The sequence below is a fragment of the Neoarius graeffei genome, chromosome 28 (assembly GCF_027579695.1).
Source record: "Neoarius graeffei isolate fNeoGra1 chromosome 28, fNeoGra1.pri, whole genome shotgun sequence".
Lineage (NCBI taxonomy): Eukaryota > Metazoa > Chordata > Actinopteri > Siluriformes > Ariidae > Neoarius > Neoarius graeffei.
In genome coordinates, this window is record NC_083596.1 from 51,932,674 (window position 1) to 51,950,090 (window position 17,417).

The 17,417-nt window shown below is 42.6% G+C and overlaps 1 protein-coding gene across 7 annotated transcripts; it reads right to left on the minus strand.

Annotated features, from left to right (window-relative positions):
- Positions 1-639: 639 nt before the first annotated feature.
- LOC132875564 (uncharacterized) lies at positions 640-16,293 on the minus strand. 7 transcript variants are annotated; one of them, XM_060912431.1, is made up of 9 exons: positions 16,187-16,293; positions 15,552-15,844; positions 13,765-13,871; positions 13,415-13,536; positions 8,715-8,839; positions 8,269-8,376; positions 3,815-3,973; positions 1,086-1,197; positions 640-973 (listed from the first exon to the last, which is right to left on the minus strand). In XM_060912431.1, the coding sequence occupies exons 5-9, from the start codon at positions 8,727-8,729 to the stop codon at positions 945-947; spliced, it is 423 nt and encodes a 140-aa protein (XP_060768414.1). In that variant the 5' UTR covers positions 8,730-8,839; positions 13,415-13,536; positions 13,765-13,871; positions 15,552-15,844; positions 16,187-16,293; the 3' UTR covers positions 640-944. The 7 variants fall into 7 exon arrangements, 5 of the variants coding, with proteins under 5 accessions (XP_060768414.1, XP_060768415.1, XP_060768416.1 ...); XM_060912432.1 differs by having other exon boundaries at positions 15,552-15,676; positions 16,187-16,211; XR_009651843.1 differs by lacking the exon at positions 16,187-16,293 and having other exon boundaries at positions 3,815-8,156; positions 8,296-8,376; positions 15,552-15,989.
- Between the last annotated feature and the right edge of the window lie 1,124 nt (positions 16,294-17,417).

Here is a 17,417-nt window from a genome sequence, read left to right on the forward strand (position 1 = left end):
GGCAAAGGGACCTGCAGGCTTGATGGGGATTTAGGCATTTATTGCTGCAGAGATCTTCTAGATTTCTGTGATCTGTGAGTCCAGTGAAAGGGTGTGTCATGCTCTCCAGCCAGTGTCTCCACTCCTCCAGCAGGAGTTTAACAGCCAGCAGATCCTGGGTTCCAAAATCATAATTTTGTTTGACAGAGGAATGTTTTCTGGAAAAGAAAGCCACGGGATGTAGTTTTGGCTTCTCACCAAAGTCCTGTGACAACACGGTTCCCACCCCTGACTCAGAGACAGCGATCTCTATGACGAATGGCCTGGTGGGATCTGGATGGCGCAAAATGGGTGTTGTAGTGAATGCAGTGTTGAGCTGAGTGAAGGCCTCACCGGTAATATAGTTCCAGGTGAGTCTTTAGGGGCCTTTTTTGTAAAATTCATCACTTCTACAGAGTAATTCTATATAAGTCTCATCATAAAGTATCCTTTTTGGTGTAAGAAATATTGTAAGAATGATAATGTCCAGTGCTTTGTAAATTTGAAATCTTTATTACAGCTTAAACAATACAATTTAACAGAACAAACAAATTAATGGATTAGTTCCTCATTTGTATTCCTTTTATTTTGTATTTTAAATATTAGAGAAAATAAGTACATTACAGGAGGTTTGTCTGAGATTACTTAACTGCACAAAGTAAAAACATCTAAAAGGAAAATCACAAGATAATAATAAATCAGTTCATTCATAGAAATCACAAGATAATGTCAAAAATAATGATAATAAATGTCTAACTGATATACTGTCCCTCTGAATATTACATTTTAGAGCATATCATTTTGTTAATTTAAAAACAGACAGATATTTTTATCTAAAGTTAGGACACTACAGCACTGAGCAGTTGAAGGTTAATGTTCTTCCTGACAGTCCTGGGATTTGAACTCACAACCATCCAATCACTGTTTCATGACTGATTCTCGAGCAATGGCACAGCTGTAAAAGTACAGATGAAACAAAGTGTCACTAAAACAGAATCCTGTTGGAGGAAAATGTACAGTTTTTAATGAATAAGATTTCATATGTTAAAGTTCTTTGGTTTATTAACCTTCTGCTCTTTGGTGTTGCTCCTCAGAGTCCTGTTGTGGTTTATTCTGCCAGAAATACTTGAACGCTACTAATGCAGTGATAATCCCCATAATCAGGATATAACCTGCAATCTGAAATGAAAAAAAGGATTAGTAAGATGAGCAAATATTTAAGCCAAAACATAAGAGCACAACTATGCAGGTGTCATAAATACAGTGGTGCTTGAAAGTTTGTGAACCCTTTAGAATTTTCTATATTTCTGCTTAAATTTGACCTAGGCGGCATGGTGGTGTAGTGGTTAGTGCTGTCGCCTCACAGCAAGAAGGTCCTGGGTTCGAGCCCCGTGGCCGGCGAGGGCCTTTCTGTGTGGAGTTTGCATGTTCTCCCCGTGTCCACGTGGGTTTCCTCCGGGTGCTCCGGTTTCCCCCACAGTCCAAAGACATGCAGGTTAGGTTAACTGGTGACTCTAAATTGAGCGTAGGTGTGAATGTGAGTGTGAATGGTTGTCTGTGTCTATGTGCAGCCCTGTGATGACCTGGCAACTTGTCCAGGGTGTACCCCGCCTTTCACCCGTAGTCAGCTGGGATAGGCTCCAGCTTGCCTGTGACCCTGTAGGACAGGATAAAGCGGCTAGAGATAATGAGATGAGATTTGACATAAAACATCATCAGGTTTTCACACAAGTCCTAAAAGTAGATAAAGAGAACCCAGTTAAACAAATGAGACAAACATGTGATACTTGGTCATTTATTTATTGAGGAAAATGATCCAATATTACATATCTGTGAGTGGCAAAAGTATGTGAACCTTTGCTTTCAGTATCTGGTGTGACCCCCTTGTGCAGCAATAACTGCAACTAAACTTTTGCGGTAACTGTTGATCAGTCCTGCACACCGGCTTGGAGGAATTTTAGCCCGTTCCTCCATACAGAACAGCTTCAACTCTGGGATGTTGGTGGGTTTCCTCACATGAACTGCTCGCTTCAGGTCCTTCCACAACATTTCCATTGGATTAAGGTCAGGACTTTGACTTGGCCATTCCAGAACATTCACTTTATTCTTCTTTAACCATTCTTTGGTAGAAGAACTTGTGTGCTTAGGGTCATTGTCTTGCTGCATGACCCACCTTCTCTTGAGATTCAGTTCATGGACAGATGTCCTGACATTTTCCTTTAGAATTTGCTGGTACACTGCAAAAACTAGCCATCCTAATATAAGGAAAAACATAATAAATTTGAGAACATTTAGACTATAATCAAGTGAAATAATCTGCCAGTGCAGTAAGATATTACACTTGGTAAGACATCTTAGAATAAATTGGTTGCAATCTAGAACTAGGTTTAATAATCTCAAAATTGGTGTCTTGTTTTCTTCTAATAAGAAATGCTAGATTGTTTCAACTACTTTCAAGATATTTTCACTTGCTAAGATATAATTTTTTTCAGTGTATAATTCAGAATTCATTGCTCCATCAATGATGGCAAGCCATCCTGGCCCAGATGCAGCAAAACAGGCCCAAACCATGATACTACCACCACCATGTTTCACAGATGGGATAAGGTTCTTATACTGGAATGCAGTGTTTTCCTTTCTCCAAACATAACACTTCTCATTTAAACCAAAAAGTTCTATTTTGGTCTCATCCATCCACAAAACATTTTTCCAGTAGCCTTCTGGCTTGTCCACATGATCTTTAGCAAACTGCAGATGAGCAGCAATGTTCTTTTTGGAGAGCAGTGGCTTTCTCCTTGCAACCCTGCCATGCACACCACTGTTGTTCAGTGTTCTCCTGATGGTGGACTCATGAACATTAACATTAGCCAATGTAAGAGAGGCCTTCAGTTGCTTACAAGTTACCCTGGGGTCCTTTGTGAACTCGCTGCCTATTACACGCCTTGCTCTTGGAGCGATCTTTGTTGGTCGACCACTCCTGGGGAGGGTAACAATGGTCTTGAATTTCCTCCATTTGTACACAATCTGTCTGACTGTGGATTGGTGGAGTCCAAACTCTTTAGAGATGGTTTTGTAACCTTTTCCAGCCTGATGAGCATCAACAACGCTTTTTCTGAGGTCCTCAGAAATCTCCTTTGTTCATGCCATGATACACTTCCACAAACATGTGTTGTGAAGATCAGACTTTGATAGATCCCTGTTCTTTAAATAAAACAGGGTGCCCACTCACACCTGATTGTCATCCCATTGATTGAAAACACCTGACTCTAATTTCACCTTCAAATTAACTGCTAATCCTAGAGGTTCACATACTTTTGCCACTCACAGATATGTAATATTGGATCATTTTTCTCAATAAATAAATGACCAAGTGTAATATTTTTGTCTCATTTGTTTAACTGGGTTCTCTATATCTACTTTTAGGACTTGTGTGAAAATCTGATGATGTTTTAGGTCATATTTATGCAGAAATATAGAAAATTCTAAAGGGTTCACAAACTTTCAAGCACCACTGTATGCATTTTTTAGAGGACTGAAAGATGTTTTTCAGACACAGTTTGCTTTATTTGTTACGTTGCTTTGACCCCATATCCAGTCACTCATTCACACAGTAACACAGGTACACTCCTCACACACAGTGTGTTTTTCTGGTCTTTTTCTTCATGATATCATACACACTGTCTACACCCAGCAGGAACAAGTCAAAGACAGGAAGCTGTTTTTAAGAATGTTGGAATCTTCTTTGAAAAGTATTATTAGTGTTTGATTAAAAAATGTTGCTGAACTCAGAACTCACCTGAGATATGTACATCAACTCCAGAGTCTTCTGCTGTGTCTCGATCTCAGAGGTTTCATTTCCAGTTGGCTTGCACCATTTTACAATCCCAAAAGTGTCAGATTTACTGAACACACCATCCCAGTCTGACCCCCCACAAGCCACATATCGACCATCAGCCTGAAAAAGGGACAGCCAGATTAATACAATGAGAATAGAGTAGAAAATTCTTTGTCCTTTATCTCTGGAGTTACACACCATCTCTTCATTCTGTGCCCCCTCTTCATTCTCTTTTGATGGTGACAGATCCACAAAGAACAATGTACAAATCAAGCAACCAAAAGCAGGGACAAAACAGTAGAAAAAAGAAATCACATGATTGTAGCTTCTTTTGCAAGGACAAAAGATCTGATACAGTTATATTGTTAACTACAGGGTCACTTAAACTGGCACTTAAGTTGTCTGACCTTAAATTAGTAGTTTGAATTTTTTGTCAGATATTTTCAATTTTATCTCGACGCTAGTCATTAGAGATGAGGTTGAAAACAACTGGACTGTTCCTTTAACTAAGTAGTAAGACTTACTTTTTATTCTTTTTAACTCCATGAACTAGTTTTGAACTACTGATGTTCTACAGTTGTTCAAAAGCTTACCACATCACATTTTCTATTTGTAAATTGTGATCACCCCTGGGAACGTCTGGCCGAGCACTCTGTTGGGGAGGTCTTTAACTCCCACCTCCGGGAGAGCTTTTCCCAGCTTCCGAGGGAGGCGGGGGACATTGAGTCTGAGTGGACCATGTTCTCTACCTCCATTGTGGACGCAGCTGTTCGGAGCTGTGGCCGCAAGGTCTCCGGTGCCTGTCGTGGCGGCAATCCCCGAACCCGGTGGTGGACACCGGAAGTAAGGGATGCCGTCAAGCTGAAGAAGGAGTCCTATCGGGCCATGTTGACCTCCGGGACTCCTGAGGCAGCCGACGGGTATCGGCAGGCCAGGCGTGCTGCAGCTCGGGCAGTTGCGGAGGCAAAAACTCGGAACTGGGAGGAGTTCGGGGAGGCCATGGAGAAGGACTATCGGTCGGCCTCGAAGAAATTCTGGCAAACCGTCCGGCGCCTCAGGAGGGGGAAGCAGTACTCTGCCAACACTGTTTACAGTGCGGGTGGGGAGCTGTTGACCTCGACTGGGGACATTGTCGGGCGGTGGAAGGAATACTTTGAGGATCTCCTCAATCCCACCGTCATGTCTTCCACTGAGGAGACTGAGGCTGATGACTCAGAGGTGGACTCGTCCATTACCCAAGCCGAAGTCACTGAGGTGGTTTGCAAGCTCCTCGGTGGCAAGGCACCGGGGGTGGATGAGATCCGCCCTGAGTATCTCAAGTCTCTGGATGTTGTGGGGCTGTCTTGGTTGACACACCTCTGCAGCATTGCGTGGCGGTCGGGGACAGTGCCTCTGGAGTGGCAGACTGGGGTGGTGGTCCCTCTTTTTAAGAAAGGGGACCGGAGAGTGTGCTCCAATTATAGGGGAATCACACTTCTCAGCCTCCCAGGGAAAGTTTACTCCAGGGTACTGGAGAGGAGAATTCGACCGATAGTCGAACCTTGGATCCAGGAGGAACAATGCGGTTTTCGTCCTGGTCGCGGAACACTGGACCAGCTCTATACCCTTCATAGGGTGCTCGAGGGTTCATGGGAGTTTGCCCAACCAGTCCACATGTGCTTTGTGGATCTGGAGAAGGCATTCAACCATGTCCCCCGTGGTATTCTGTGGGGGGTGCTTCGGGAGTATGGGGTTCGGGGCTCTTTGCTAAGGGCTGTCCGGTCCCTGTACGAACGGAGCAGGAGTCTGATTCGCATTGCCGGCAGTAAGTCAGACCTGTTCCCAGTGCATGTTGGACTCCGGCAGGGCTGCCCTTTGTCACCGGTTCTGTTCATAATTTTTATGGACAGAATTTCTAGGCGCAGCCAGGGGCCGGAAGGAATCCTGTTTGGGAACCACAGGATTTCATCTCTGCTTTTTGCGGATGATGTTGTCCTGTTGGCTTCTTCAAACCAGGACCTTCAGCATGCACTGGGGCGGTTTGCAGTCGAGTGTGAAGCGGCTGGGATGAGAATCAGCACCTCCAAGTCCGAGGCCATGGTTCTCGACCGGAAAAGGGTGGCTTGCCCTCTCCAGGTTGGTGGAGAAGTCCTGCCTCAAGTAGAGGAGTTTAAGTATCTCGGGATCTTGTTCACGAGTGAGGGAAGGATGGAGTGTGAGATCGACAGGCGGATCGGTGCAGCCTCTGCAGTGATGCGGTCGCTTTACCGGTCCGTCGTGGTGAAGAAGGAGCTGAGCCAAAAGGCGAAGCTCTCAATTTACCGGTCGATCTACGTTCCGACTCTCACCTATAGTCATGAGCTTTGGGTAATGACAGAAAGAACAAGATTGCGGATACAAGCGGCTGAAATGAGTTTCCTTCGCAGGGTGGCTGGGTGCTCCCTTAGAGATAGGGTGAGAAGCACAGTCACTCGGGAGGAGCTCGGAGTAGAGCCGCTGCTCCTCCACATCGAGAGGAACCAGCTGAGGTGGCTCGGGCATCTTTTTCGGATGCCTCCTGGACGCCTCCCTGGGGAGGTGTTCCAGGCATGTCCCCCGGGAGGAGGCCCCGGGGAAGACCCAGGACATGCTGGAGGGACTATGTCTCTCGGCTGGCCTGGGAACGCCTCGGTGTTCTTCCCGAGGAGCTGGCCGAGGTGTCTGGGGAAAGGGAAGTTTGGGCTTCCATGCTTAGACTGCTGCCTCCGCGACCCGGTCCCGGATAAGCGGAAGAAGACGAGACGAGACGAGATCACCCCTTCTGTATTTAATGAGAACTTTCCTTCAGGTTCATGTTCTTCAGATAGCGTGTTGGCTATTTCCCTGTCAAAGTCCCATACAATGGTATGAATGAAACAGGACAATGGAGTATGGGCTCTGGCTTGGATTGAAGGTTATTGGCAGGAGGTATGAGGGTCACAGAATCAGCCTGTGTGTTTCGGGAACTGGGGTGATACAGTTCTGATACAGAAATATTTTTTACTGCTTAAACAATTTAACAGAACAAAGTTAAATGCATTAGTTAATTTGTGTTCCTTTTATTTTGTATTTTAAATATAAGAGAAGATACCGGTAAGAACATTACAGGAGGTTTGTCTGAGATTACTTAACTGCACAAAGTAAACATATCTAAAAGGGGGAAAAAATCACAAGACAATAAATTAATTCATTAATAGAAATGACAAGATAATGTCAAAAATAATTATAATATAAATGTCTAACTGATAGCATTGTCTGCACTGAGTATAATATGAAGAGGATCAAGAAATACAGAAGGAGAAGGGTGAAACAGAGAGAAAAGAGAACTTAATCTGTGGTTTTTACCTGTCTGCAGGTTATGGCGTGCGAGAGAGAGAGATAGATACTATCCCTCTGAATACAGGTAGTCGTCGACTTACGACCTATGCAACTTACGACCGATCGACTTTATGACCGTCTGGTTATGGCTGGCAAGTGTTTCCCAGCTGAGCTAGCTGAGTGTACGACAGTTTCCGCCCCAGCTCCTGGCCCCGCCTAGCATCTAGCCTCTCGCTGCGTACAACAGTTTCCGCCCCAGCTCCTGGCCCCACCCAGCATCCAGCCTCTCGCCACGTACAACAGTTTTCACCCCAGCTCCTGGCCCCACCCAGCATCCAGCCTCTCCCCATGTACAACAGTTTCCGCCCCAGCTCGTGGTTTATGAAACGAGCAAATGCTCCCTCCAGCGTGAGCACTGCAACAGCTGATGATGATGTAGACGACCCACAGCCAAGCACCAGTGATGCCAGCGGTCACTAAGTTTTGTATTTTGCTATGTTTTACATTTGTATTTTGGTATGTTTCAAACTAAAATGTTTTCTATTTTTCACACCTGTATTTCGTATTTTTTGTTTTGCACATATTAAATGAATTGTACTGTACGCAGTGTAGTATGCAGTGTTTGACTTAAACCAAATAATGAGCCAAGGTAATGAAATAAGAAAATGTTGATAAAATAAGACTTTAAGATGATTACAATATCATTACACATCACAATATAAATGTTCATTTAACATAGGCCGACTTACGACCAAATCGGTTTATGACCAGTCAGTCGTAACCAAACGCAGTCGTAAGTCGACGACTACCCGTATTACATTTTAGAGCATGTAATTTTGTGAATTTAAAAAGACAGATATTTTTATCTAAAGTCAGGACACTACAGCACTGAGCAGTCGAAGGTTAATGTTCTTCCTGACAGTCCTGGGATTTGAACTCAAAACCATCCAATCACTGAGTCATAAACAATTCTCAGCCAGTGGCACAGCTGTAAAAGTACACATGAAACAAAGTGTCACTAAAACAGAATCCTACTGGAGGAAAATTTACGGTTTTTAATGAATAAGACTTCATATGTTAAAGCTCTTTGGTTTATTAACCTGCCGCTCTTTGGTGTTGCTCCTCACCTGTTGTGTTTTTTTCTGCCTGCAATACTTGAATGTTGCTAAAGCAATGATAACCAATATCATCAGGCTAAAACCTGTAAGCTGAAATGAAAAAAGGATTGGTAAGATGAGCAAATATTGAAGCCAAAACATAAGTGCACAACTAATGTGTCATATTTTAGAAGACTGAAAGATGTTTTTCAGACGCAGTTTGCTTTATTTGTTACATTGCTTTGACCCCATATCCAGTCACTCATTCACACAGTAACACAGGTACACTCCTGTGTTTTTCTGGTCTTTTTCTTTATGATATCATACACACTGCCTACACCCAGCAGGAACAAGTCAAAGACAGGAAGCTGTTTTTAAGAATGTTGGAATCTTGTTTGAAAATTATTATTAGTGTTTGATTAAAACATGTTGCTGAACTCAGAACTCACCTGAGATATGTACATCAACTTCAGAGTCCTCTGCTGTGTCTCGATCTCAGAGGTTTCATTTCCAGTCGGCTTGCACCATTTTCCAATCCCAAAAGTGTCAGATTTAGTGAGCACACCATCCCAGTCTGACCATGCACAAGCCAGATATCGGCCATCAGTGAAAAAAAGGGACAGCCAGATTAATACAGCAAGAATAGAGTAGAAAATTCTTTGTCCTTTATTTCTGGAGTTACCGGTACACACCATCTCTTTATTCTTTGTTGATGATGACAGATCCACAAAGCACAATGTACAAATCAAGCAACCAAAAGCAGGGACAACACAGTAGAAAACACAAATCACTTGATTGTAGCTTCTTTTGCAAGGACAAACAAAATTATCATCCAGGAAGTTCTCCAGACCCAAGAGAACAAGACTGAACATCCCAAAACGTCCCACATATTTCTTCCAGAACTTAACAAGAAACTCCATGGTGACAGTCAGAGACGATTTGATGTAAATGAGACTTCCTGAGCCTGTTGTGATAATCTGATGTTTATTTGATCACTGCTCTCTCATATACCTTGCTGTGTGTCATTCATTACTCCTCCCCTTAAATACTGAAGGATGTTCAAATGAAGTATATCACAGGGGAGGAGACATGAGAAAATGAAACCTCACAAAGATTCTTCATTTGTCATGAAAAAAGCAATGTGAAAGATTTAAGAAAACTACATCACACCTACATCAGTTATTAAACCCCCAGCAGTGTGTTATTAACCAACTATTAAAAGTGCATGATATTCTTTAGGTTTCTGAAGAGTTCACTTTCAACTCTTATATTCATTTTCAATCTTCAACTCCTTAATCAGATCACTGATCTCGTTTTTCCAGTTCACACTTATATTTGTTCCCCCCCCCCCTTACATTTTTGCTGTGTCTCGTGACTGCACAAACCGCCTCCGTAAACGGCTATACACATGCAGACCATCATGCACACGTGACTATAGGTTTTATATTTTAACACTGGCAAGCAGGTCCTTACATGTAGGGACACCTTTACCAGTTTTAACATGTGGAGGAGTAAATTCCATTGTGGGATAGTTCTTGGATATAATTGGAATTGAAAGTCGTATTGTCTGAATATTATTTTTTTTAAGAAGAAACCTTTATTTATCACATGCACACTTCAAGCACAGTGAAATTCATCTTCTGCATTTAACTCATCTGAAGCAGTGAACGCACACACACACACACACACACACACTCAGAGCAGTGGGCAGCCACACCAGAGCGCCCGGGGAGCAGTCAGGGGTTCGGTACCTCGCTCAAGGGCACCTCAGCCCAAGGCCGCCCCACGTTAATCTAACTGTATGTCTTTGGACTGTGTGGGAAACCGGAGCACCCAGAGGAAACCCACGCAGACACGGGGAGAACATGCAAACTCCACACAGAAAGGCCTTAGCTGGCCGCTGGGTTCAAACCCAGAACCTTCTTGCTGTGAAGCGACTGTGCTAACCACTACACCACCGTGCCGCCCACTGTATTATTGTAGTTTAGCTTATGATGTTAACATGGTCATTGTTGAATGTAGTGAATGCAGTGCTGAGCTGAGTGAAGGCCTCAGCGGCGGTGTGGTTCCAGGTGAGTCTTTAGGGGCTTTTTTTGAGAAGTGCTGTAAGTAGAGTTGCAATCACACTGAACCCTCATAGGAAGCATCAATAAACATTTCCAGACCTGAGGTTTGAATCCTGACATCTTGGTCAGTAACCCCCAGTTGTTTATAATAGCAAAAGGAATTGGATGAATGACACTGGGAGTGTGTGTTTGGGTGAGTGTTGAGTGTGTGTTTGAGTGTGCCTGGGTGAGTGTTGAGTGTGTGCCTGGGTGAGTGTTGAGTGTGTGTTTGAGTGTGCCTAGGTGAGTGTTGAGTGTGTGTTTGAGTGTGCCTGGGTGAGTGTTGAGTGTGTGTTTGAGTGTGCCTGGGTGAGTGTTGAGTGTGTGTTTGAGTGTGCCTGGGTGAGTGTTGAGTGTGTGTTTGAGTGAGTGTTGAGTGTGTGTTTGAGTGTGCCTGGGTGAGTGTTGAGTGTGTGTTTGAGTGTGCCTGGGGAGTGTTGAGTGTGTGTTTGAGTGTGCCTGGGTGAGTGTTGAGTGTGTGTTTGAGTGAGTGTTGAGTGTGTGTTTGAGTGTGCCTGGGTGAGTGTTGAGTGTGTGCCTGGGTGAGTGTTGAGTGTGTGCCTGGGTGAGTGTTGAGTGTGTGTTTGAGTGTGCCTGGGTGAGTGTTGAGTGTGTGTTTGAGTGTGCCTGGGTGAGTGTTGAGTGTGTGTTTGAGTGAGTGTTGAGTGTGTGTTTGAGTGTGCCTGGGTGAGTGTTGAGTGTGTGCCTGGGTGAGTGTTGAGTGTGTGCCTGGGTGAGTGTTGAGTGTGTGTTTGAGTGTGCCTGGGTGAGTGGTGTGTGTGTGCCTGGGTGAGTGTTGAGTGTGTGTTGAGTGTGCCTGGGTGAGTGGTGTGTGTGTGCCTGGGTGAGTGTTGAGTGTGTGTTGAGTGTGCCTGGGTGAGTGGTGTGTGTGTGTGTGTGTGTGTGTGTGTGTGTGTGTGTGTGTGTGTGTGCGCGCGCGTGCCTGGGTGAGTGTTGAGTGTGTGTTTGAGTGTGCCTGGGTGAGTGTTGAGTGTGTGCCTGGGTGAGTGTTGAGTGTGTGTTGAGTGTGCCTGGGTGAGTGTTGGGTGTGTGTGTGTGTGTGTGTGTGTGTGTGTGTGTGTGTGTGTGTGTGTGTGTGTGTGTGTGTGTGCGCGCGCGTGCCTGGGTGAGTGTTGTGTGTGTGTGTGTGTGTGTGTGTGTGTGTGTGTGTGTGTGTGCCTGGGTGAGTGTTGAGTGTGTGTTGAGTGTGCCTGCGTGAGTGTTGGGTGTGTGTGTTTGGGTGAGTGTTGAGTGTGTGTATGTTGGTCTTTGTCTCAGTGCCTTTCAGAAACACAAATAGACAGAATGGGGAAAGAAAAATAACAAATAAGCTCAGATGAAACACTCCATGATCACAGAGTGAGACAGACACAGAATGTTAACATCAAGAGAAAATGTGAGATTGAAGGTGAGTCTTAAATTGTGTGATGGAGGAGATTTCCCTGAGGTTCTTGGGAAGTGCATTCCAGAGTTTTGGACACTGAAAACTCTACCACCCATGAAAGAGAGTCTCTATTTGGGAATCAATAATAAACCAGAATCAGTTGATCTTAAGCTACAGGAGGTGGTCTAAGGATGTAAAGGGTCTTGTGGGTAGGTTGGATTGAGGCCATGAAGGGCTCTGAAAGTGTAAAGCAGGAGTTTGTACTGGATGTGAAAAGAAACAGGCACCTGGTATAGACGATAAAGAGTCGGGGTGATGTGAGCAGTACCTCTAATATGAGTGAGACGTCTGGAGAAGAATTTTGAATGCACTGCAGACGAGCAAGTGTTTTAACTGGGAGGCCAAAAAGAAGGAATCTAAGCACGATGTAATGAAGGCATGGATAAGCATTTCAGCATCATCCACTGAGTGAGAGTTAGGAAGGTGGAAAAATGCTGTTTTAACCAGGAAGTTTACATGAGAATCAAAGGAAAGTGTTTGATCAAAAATGACACTGAGGTTCCACATAATTTGTGGAGATTCTGCATTTCAGTATCACCTTCAGTGCTGAGTTGAAGAGAAAGCTGCTGAGATAAATATGAGATGATGTAAATATGAGATCAGTATACTCGATAGCAAAACCCACTTCATTCTGAGCATCATCAAAGTTTGAGGAATAATTCTTATTTTTAATCATTTTATTTTCTATAGTCTGGGAAAAAATAATTTTACTGAAATGAAAGAATGAAAGCAGACTGTACTGAGAAGAAATAGAAGAGAAATAAAGAAAATCCAGCAGTTGGTGTAAAATTCCCTTAAAGCCCTGATTACAGAAGAAACAGAGGAAGAGCGAGGTTAGTGAACGATCTGAAACTGGCACAAAGCGTCTGACAGGAAGTCTCAGTTCCCGTCAGTGGTCTGAGGAGGTCGGTGCCTTCACATTCAGGAGATTACTGACTTTTGCAGAACTTGCAAGAGACTTTTTTTTTTAAATTCCAGTTAAAAATGCATCACTTCTATCGAATGTAAATGGAATTAAATTCACCAGAATTATTCAAATATTTTTACAGAGTTGAACTTTAGTAAAATTTAAGGGCCAAAATCAAAAACAGAAGAAAAGACGAGGGTCATCTTCACATGAGGGTTTTCAGAAACACTACAGTAACACACAATAGCATGACGATGAAGCGACACAAAGCATGAGAACTGCAGCACTTTCATCTTCTCACGCATACACACGTTTATTTCATTTATTTCATTTTATAGTTTTATACCTCACATATACCTTTTATACCTTGGATATTTATAGCACTGCATTATTAAAAAATCTAAGACAAAACAAAATAGAATTATATTTTTCTTTCGTTAAAGGTGTTAAACTTTGTCCCGCAGAAAGAAACACAGTCCAACCCTGAACAGTGTCATCAGCTCTAACTTATTAACAATCTGACAAGATACAAATTATTTAAATCTTGAAATTATTATTTTAATAACCATCACATGATAGAGAAATAACAGAAATCTGTCTGATCAGAGGATTACAAATGCAGGAGATTATTGACTCAAAATAACATCATAATTAACATCAATCTAAAAACAAAACAACAAATAAAAAACTAACCCGAATCCTATAAAGGAAATCAGAAGGGAGCATCGCTGTTTATGATCACATGACTTCCTGAGGGTCAGTGCTGATTTTCCTCTCCCTGAGTCTCCCGTACAGTTTCATCTTGATGTGTTGTGCTGGGAATAAAACAGAGAAATACAGAAGAAAAACATGTTGTGTGTGTCGAGATGTATTGAACATGGAAACATGGAACTAACGTGGTGTCCTGGAGGAGGAACGTTTACAGATCCAATCGAATCAAACTGAAATCATTCATTTTAAAATCGGCTTTTCTCTTGAATTGACTCCTCGGGTTAAATACAGGTGAAATAAATAAATATAAAAATGCAAATCAAGTTACTTACCAGTTTTGTGTCTCCTCCTTTCTGAGATTTTTACCTCTAACCATAGTTATGCACTTGCAGATGACAGTCAGAAGAATGATGAGAGCCAAGATGAATAAAGCTATGATCTAAAATATAAACAAACCAGTGTAATGTACTGAATATCGCAGTGAGTGTACATGCAGACACTTTTGTTTTTATTTAATATATTATCAATGCAGTGCATATCTGTCACCATCCTCATAGTTGAGGGTCAGCGATCCAGGAAACCATCAACTAGCTTCTATGAATTCTCTTGGGTGATTATAGCACACCAGAGGGATCCAAACCCTCATCTGGGGGCAGGTACACATTCACACCTGTGGGCAATTTAGAGTCGCCAATCAAATTAATCTGTATGTCTTTGGACTGTGGGGGAAACCAGAGCACCCGGAGGAAACTTCCCGTGAGGTGACAGTGATCACCACTGCACCGCCATGCCACCACAGTGCATATTACATTAAATTAATGGCATTTGGCAGACGCTCTTATCCAGAGCAATGTACAACATACCCAGGGCAGCCTGGGGGGCTTGGTGCCTTGTTTAAGCACACTAAAGGTCCCAAAGCTGCTTCTCTAATCATTAAGCCACAGTCACATACACACACACACACACACACACACATAAAAATCATCACACTGCCCCATGCTGAGGGGGAGGAGCAGAGGTCAGGAAAATAATGACTGTGTTGCCAGATTAGATGAGTTCATCAACACTTCAGTCTTCATTCATTTTGTTGAAACCTGGCAACCCTGGTTAGTGATAGTGGCTCTTCTGTGTTCTTCACTGGTGATGGAAATCCACCTGCTGTATGGAACAGAGCTGAACTCGGCTCAGACCGAGCTGCTGGACTTTACGCTGGATGACTGTGTGTCGACCCTCAGCTTTCTATTATGGAGTCACTGTTGAAGTCACTGGGCTTTAGTCTGGAGCATAAATCATATGTGATAAACTCTACACTTTATTTAGTTTTAGTTTCAGTTTTGTCGTTATTCATGCCTTCCTGTGACAGCAAAACCTATGATTTACAGAGAGAGTGTGAGTTTAACTGAGGGACAAAAAAATCACCAAGCAAAATAAGAACTGTCTTTTTTTTTACCTTCTTTATGCATGTTCGAAATAAATAAATTCATTCAAATAAAATTCATTCATTCATTCATTCATTCATTCATTCATACCTCTGCCAACTGTGTTGGATGAGGATTATGGTTACTTTTTCCCAATGTAACTCAAAAAGTAGTGAGCGGATTTTGATGAAATTTTGAGGAAAGGTTGCCCATAAGTCAAGGAATAGTTGATTAGATTTTGATGCAAATCTGGATATGTATTCAGATCCAGGATTTATTGTTTGTTCCCAACGTAACTCAAAAAGTAGCAAACGGGGTTTGATGAAATTTGGTGTACAGCTTTAGTATTATTCAAGATTCAAGTGATTTGATTTTGATGTTGAAAATATGTGGCATGGCGAAGGTATGAACTCTACCCAGTGTCCTTCTACTTACTACAGACTCCAGAAGTTTTTTGGTTCTACAAAATAAAACCTAAATATATGGAAGATATATATATATATATATATATATATATATATATATATATATATATATATATATATATATATATATATCTTCCTAAATATAATGGAAGAAACCATTTAAAACAAATGTTCCCAAGATAAAGTTGGGATCCACTGTGACCCTGACCAGGATTAAGTTCTTACTGAAGATGAAAGAATGAAGTCCAACTTTGCTGTGTATAATTTAGAACTCACCTGAGACCTGGAGATCCACTTCAGAGTTTTCTTCTGACTCTCAAGCACTGGCGTTTCATTTCTAATCGGCTTGCACCATTTTATACTCCCCAAAGTTGCATTTGTTGCATACACACCTTCCCAATCTGAGCAGGCACAGGCCAGGTATCGGCCATCGAAAAAGAAGAGAAACAGCCATATCACAGCTGTGAGAGCAGAGTACAGCCATTTATACCAGGTGCATTTACAGCACATATTTCCATCATTTCTCTCTGAGGACAGGTCCAGGAAACAAAAAGTGAAAACAAAGCAACCTGCGCAAGGGAGTATGCAACAAAAAGCACATATTAATTTATTGTAGATACGATCACAAGGACAAACAAATTCTTCATCCAGAATCTCCTCCAAACCAAAAAGAATGAGACCAAAGATCGAGACATTTCCAACTGGTTTCCGCAAGAATTCAATCAAACCTTTAGCACTGACCATGACGACAAGTCAAGATGCAAGGAACGGCTTCAATAAGACTCTCACTTCTCACTGCAACATCGTACGGTATATCCTGCTCTGTGTTGCCCATTACTCCTCCCCTATTTTACATATAACGATCTTAGAGGTAAACATCTCAGAAAGGAGGAGACACAAATCTCACAAACCTGTTTCCTTTGTTTTGATGTTTTGTTGAATTAGTTCTGCAGCCAGACATCTTTAAACCACCTCCAGTTCTTCAGTGTGAAAATTTCAAATCTCAAAGATTTTTATCATTCATCATAATGTTCAAAATGGTCTTCCAGATTTTAATTTTACTGAAGAGCCAAAATCAAAGACAGAAGAAAAGAAGAAGTGCATCGTCACGTGAGGGTTTTGAGAAACACTACAATAACACATGATAGTGTGGCGAAGGGGCGACACAAAAGCCAGGAAACTGCAGCACTTTCATCTTCTCATGCTCGCTTACACACTGTAACGCTTACACTTCAGAGATCACTGACCACAAACTGAAACATTCACACTTTATCTGAATGATGGCATCCAGACTCTGAAAGAAATTTCATCATTTTAGAGCCAGTAAGCTGTTGGAACTTGCACAGAACTACACTACCCATCAGCCCCAGCATGTCACATGACCACTGATCACTCACCTGTTTCTGTTGTACCCAATGCTGCACTCGAGGGGAAGCTGTAATTCCCCACCTTTAACAGGTAAAATCCACAGAAACGCCTCCTCAGCGCCTCATCCTGGGGTCGTCTTCTCCTCTACCAGTTCCTTCCACATTTACAGAGTCACATCAAACCAACATGGCCGCTCACACTGGGACCAGTACTGGCTTCAGATACAGTACTCTGTTAAATCTAGAACCCTGAGTGTACTAATCACAGTTCTGAGAAGCTAATCATGAACATTCGAGTGAGTAACGTTAGCCAGCTAGCGTGTTGCTAACACTTCTTGCTGTGGTCTTCAGTTGTTGCTGTGCTGCGATTTCAGTCCAGAACGTTGCCTGAATGTTGACTGGTTCACTGCAGTAGAACAGAACCAGCAGCCACTCAGACTGGGAAAGGGCAGGTAAAACAGATGTTTATGAGTTTACGTGCTCTGACAGAGTGAACACACACTTTCAGTTTTTGGTTTCATTTCGTTTGTTTCTTTTGTGTTTCCTTTAATATTTTCACCTGCAGTGCATCCAGCTCCTTTTCCTGACATTTAAGTTTTAAAAAATCACAATTTAACAAAGCTAACAAAATAAATAGATGTCAATCATGTTCATGAATTTTATTTTATATTTCACCTGTAGTCAGCTGGGATAGGCTCCAGCTTGCCTGCGACCCTGTAGAACAGGATAAAGTGGCTACAGGTAATGAGATGAGATCTCATCTCATCTCATTATC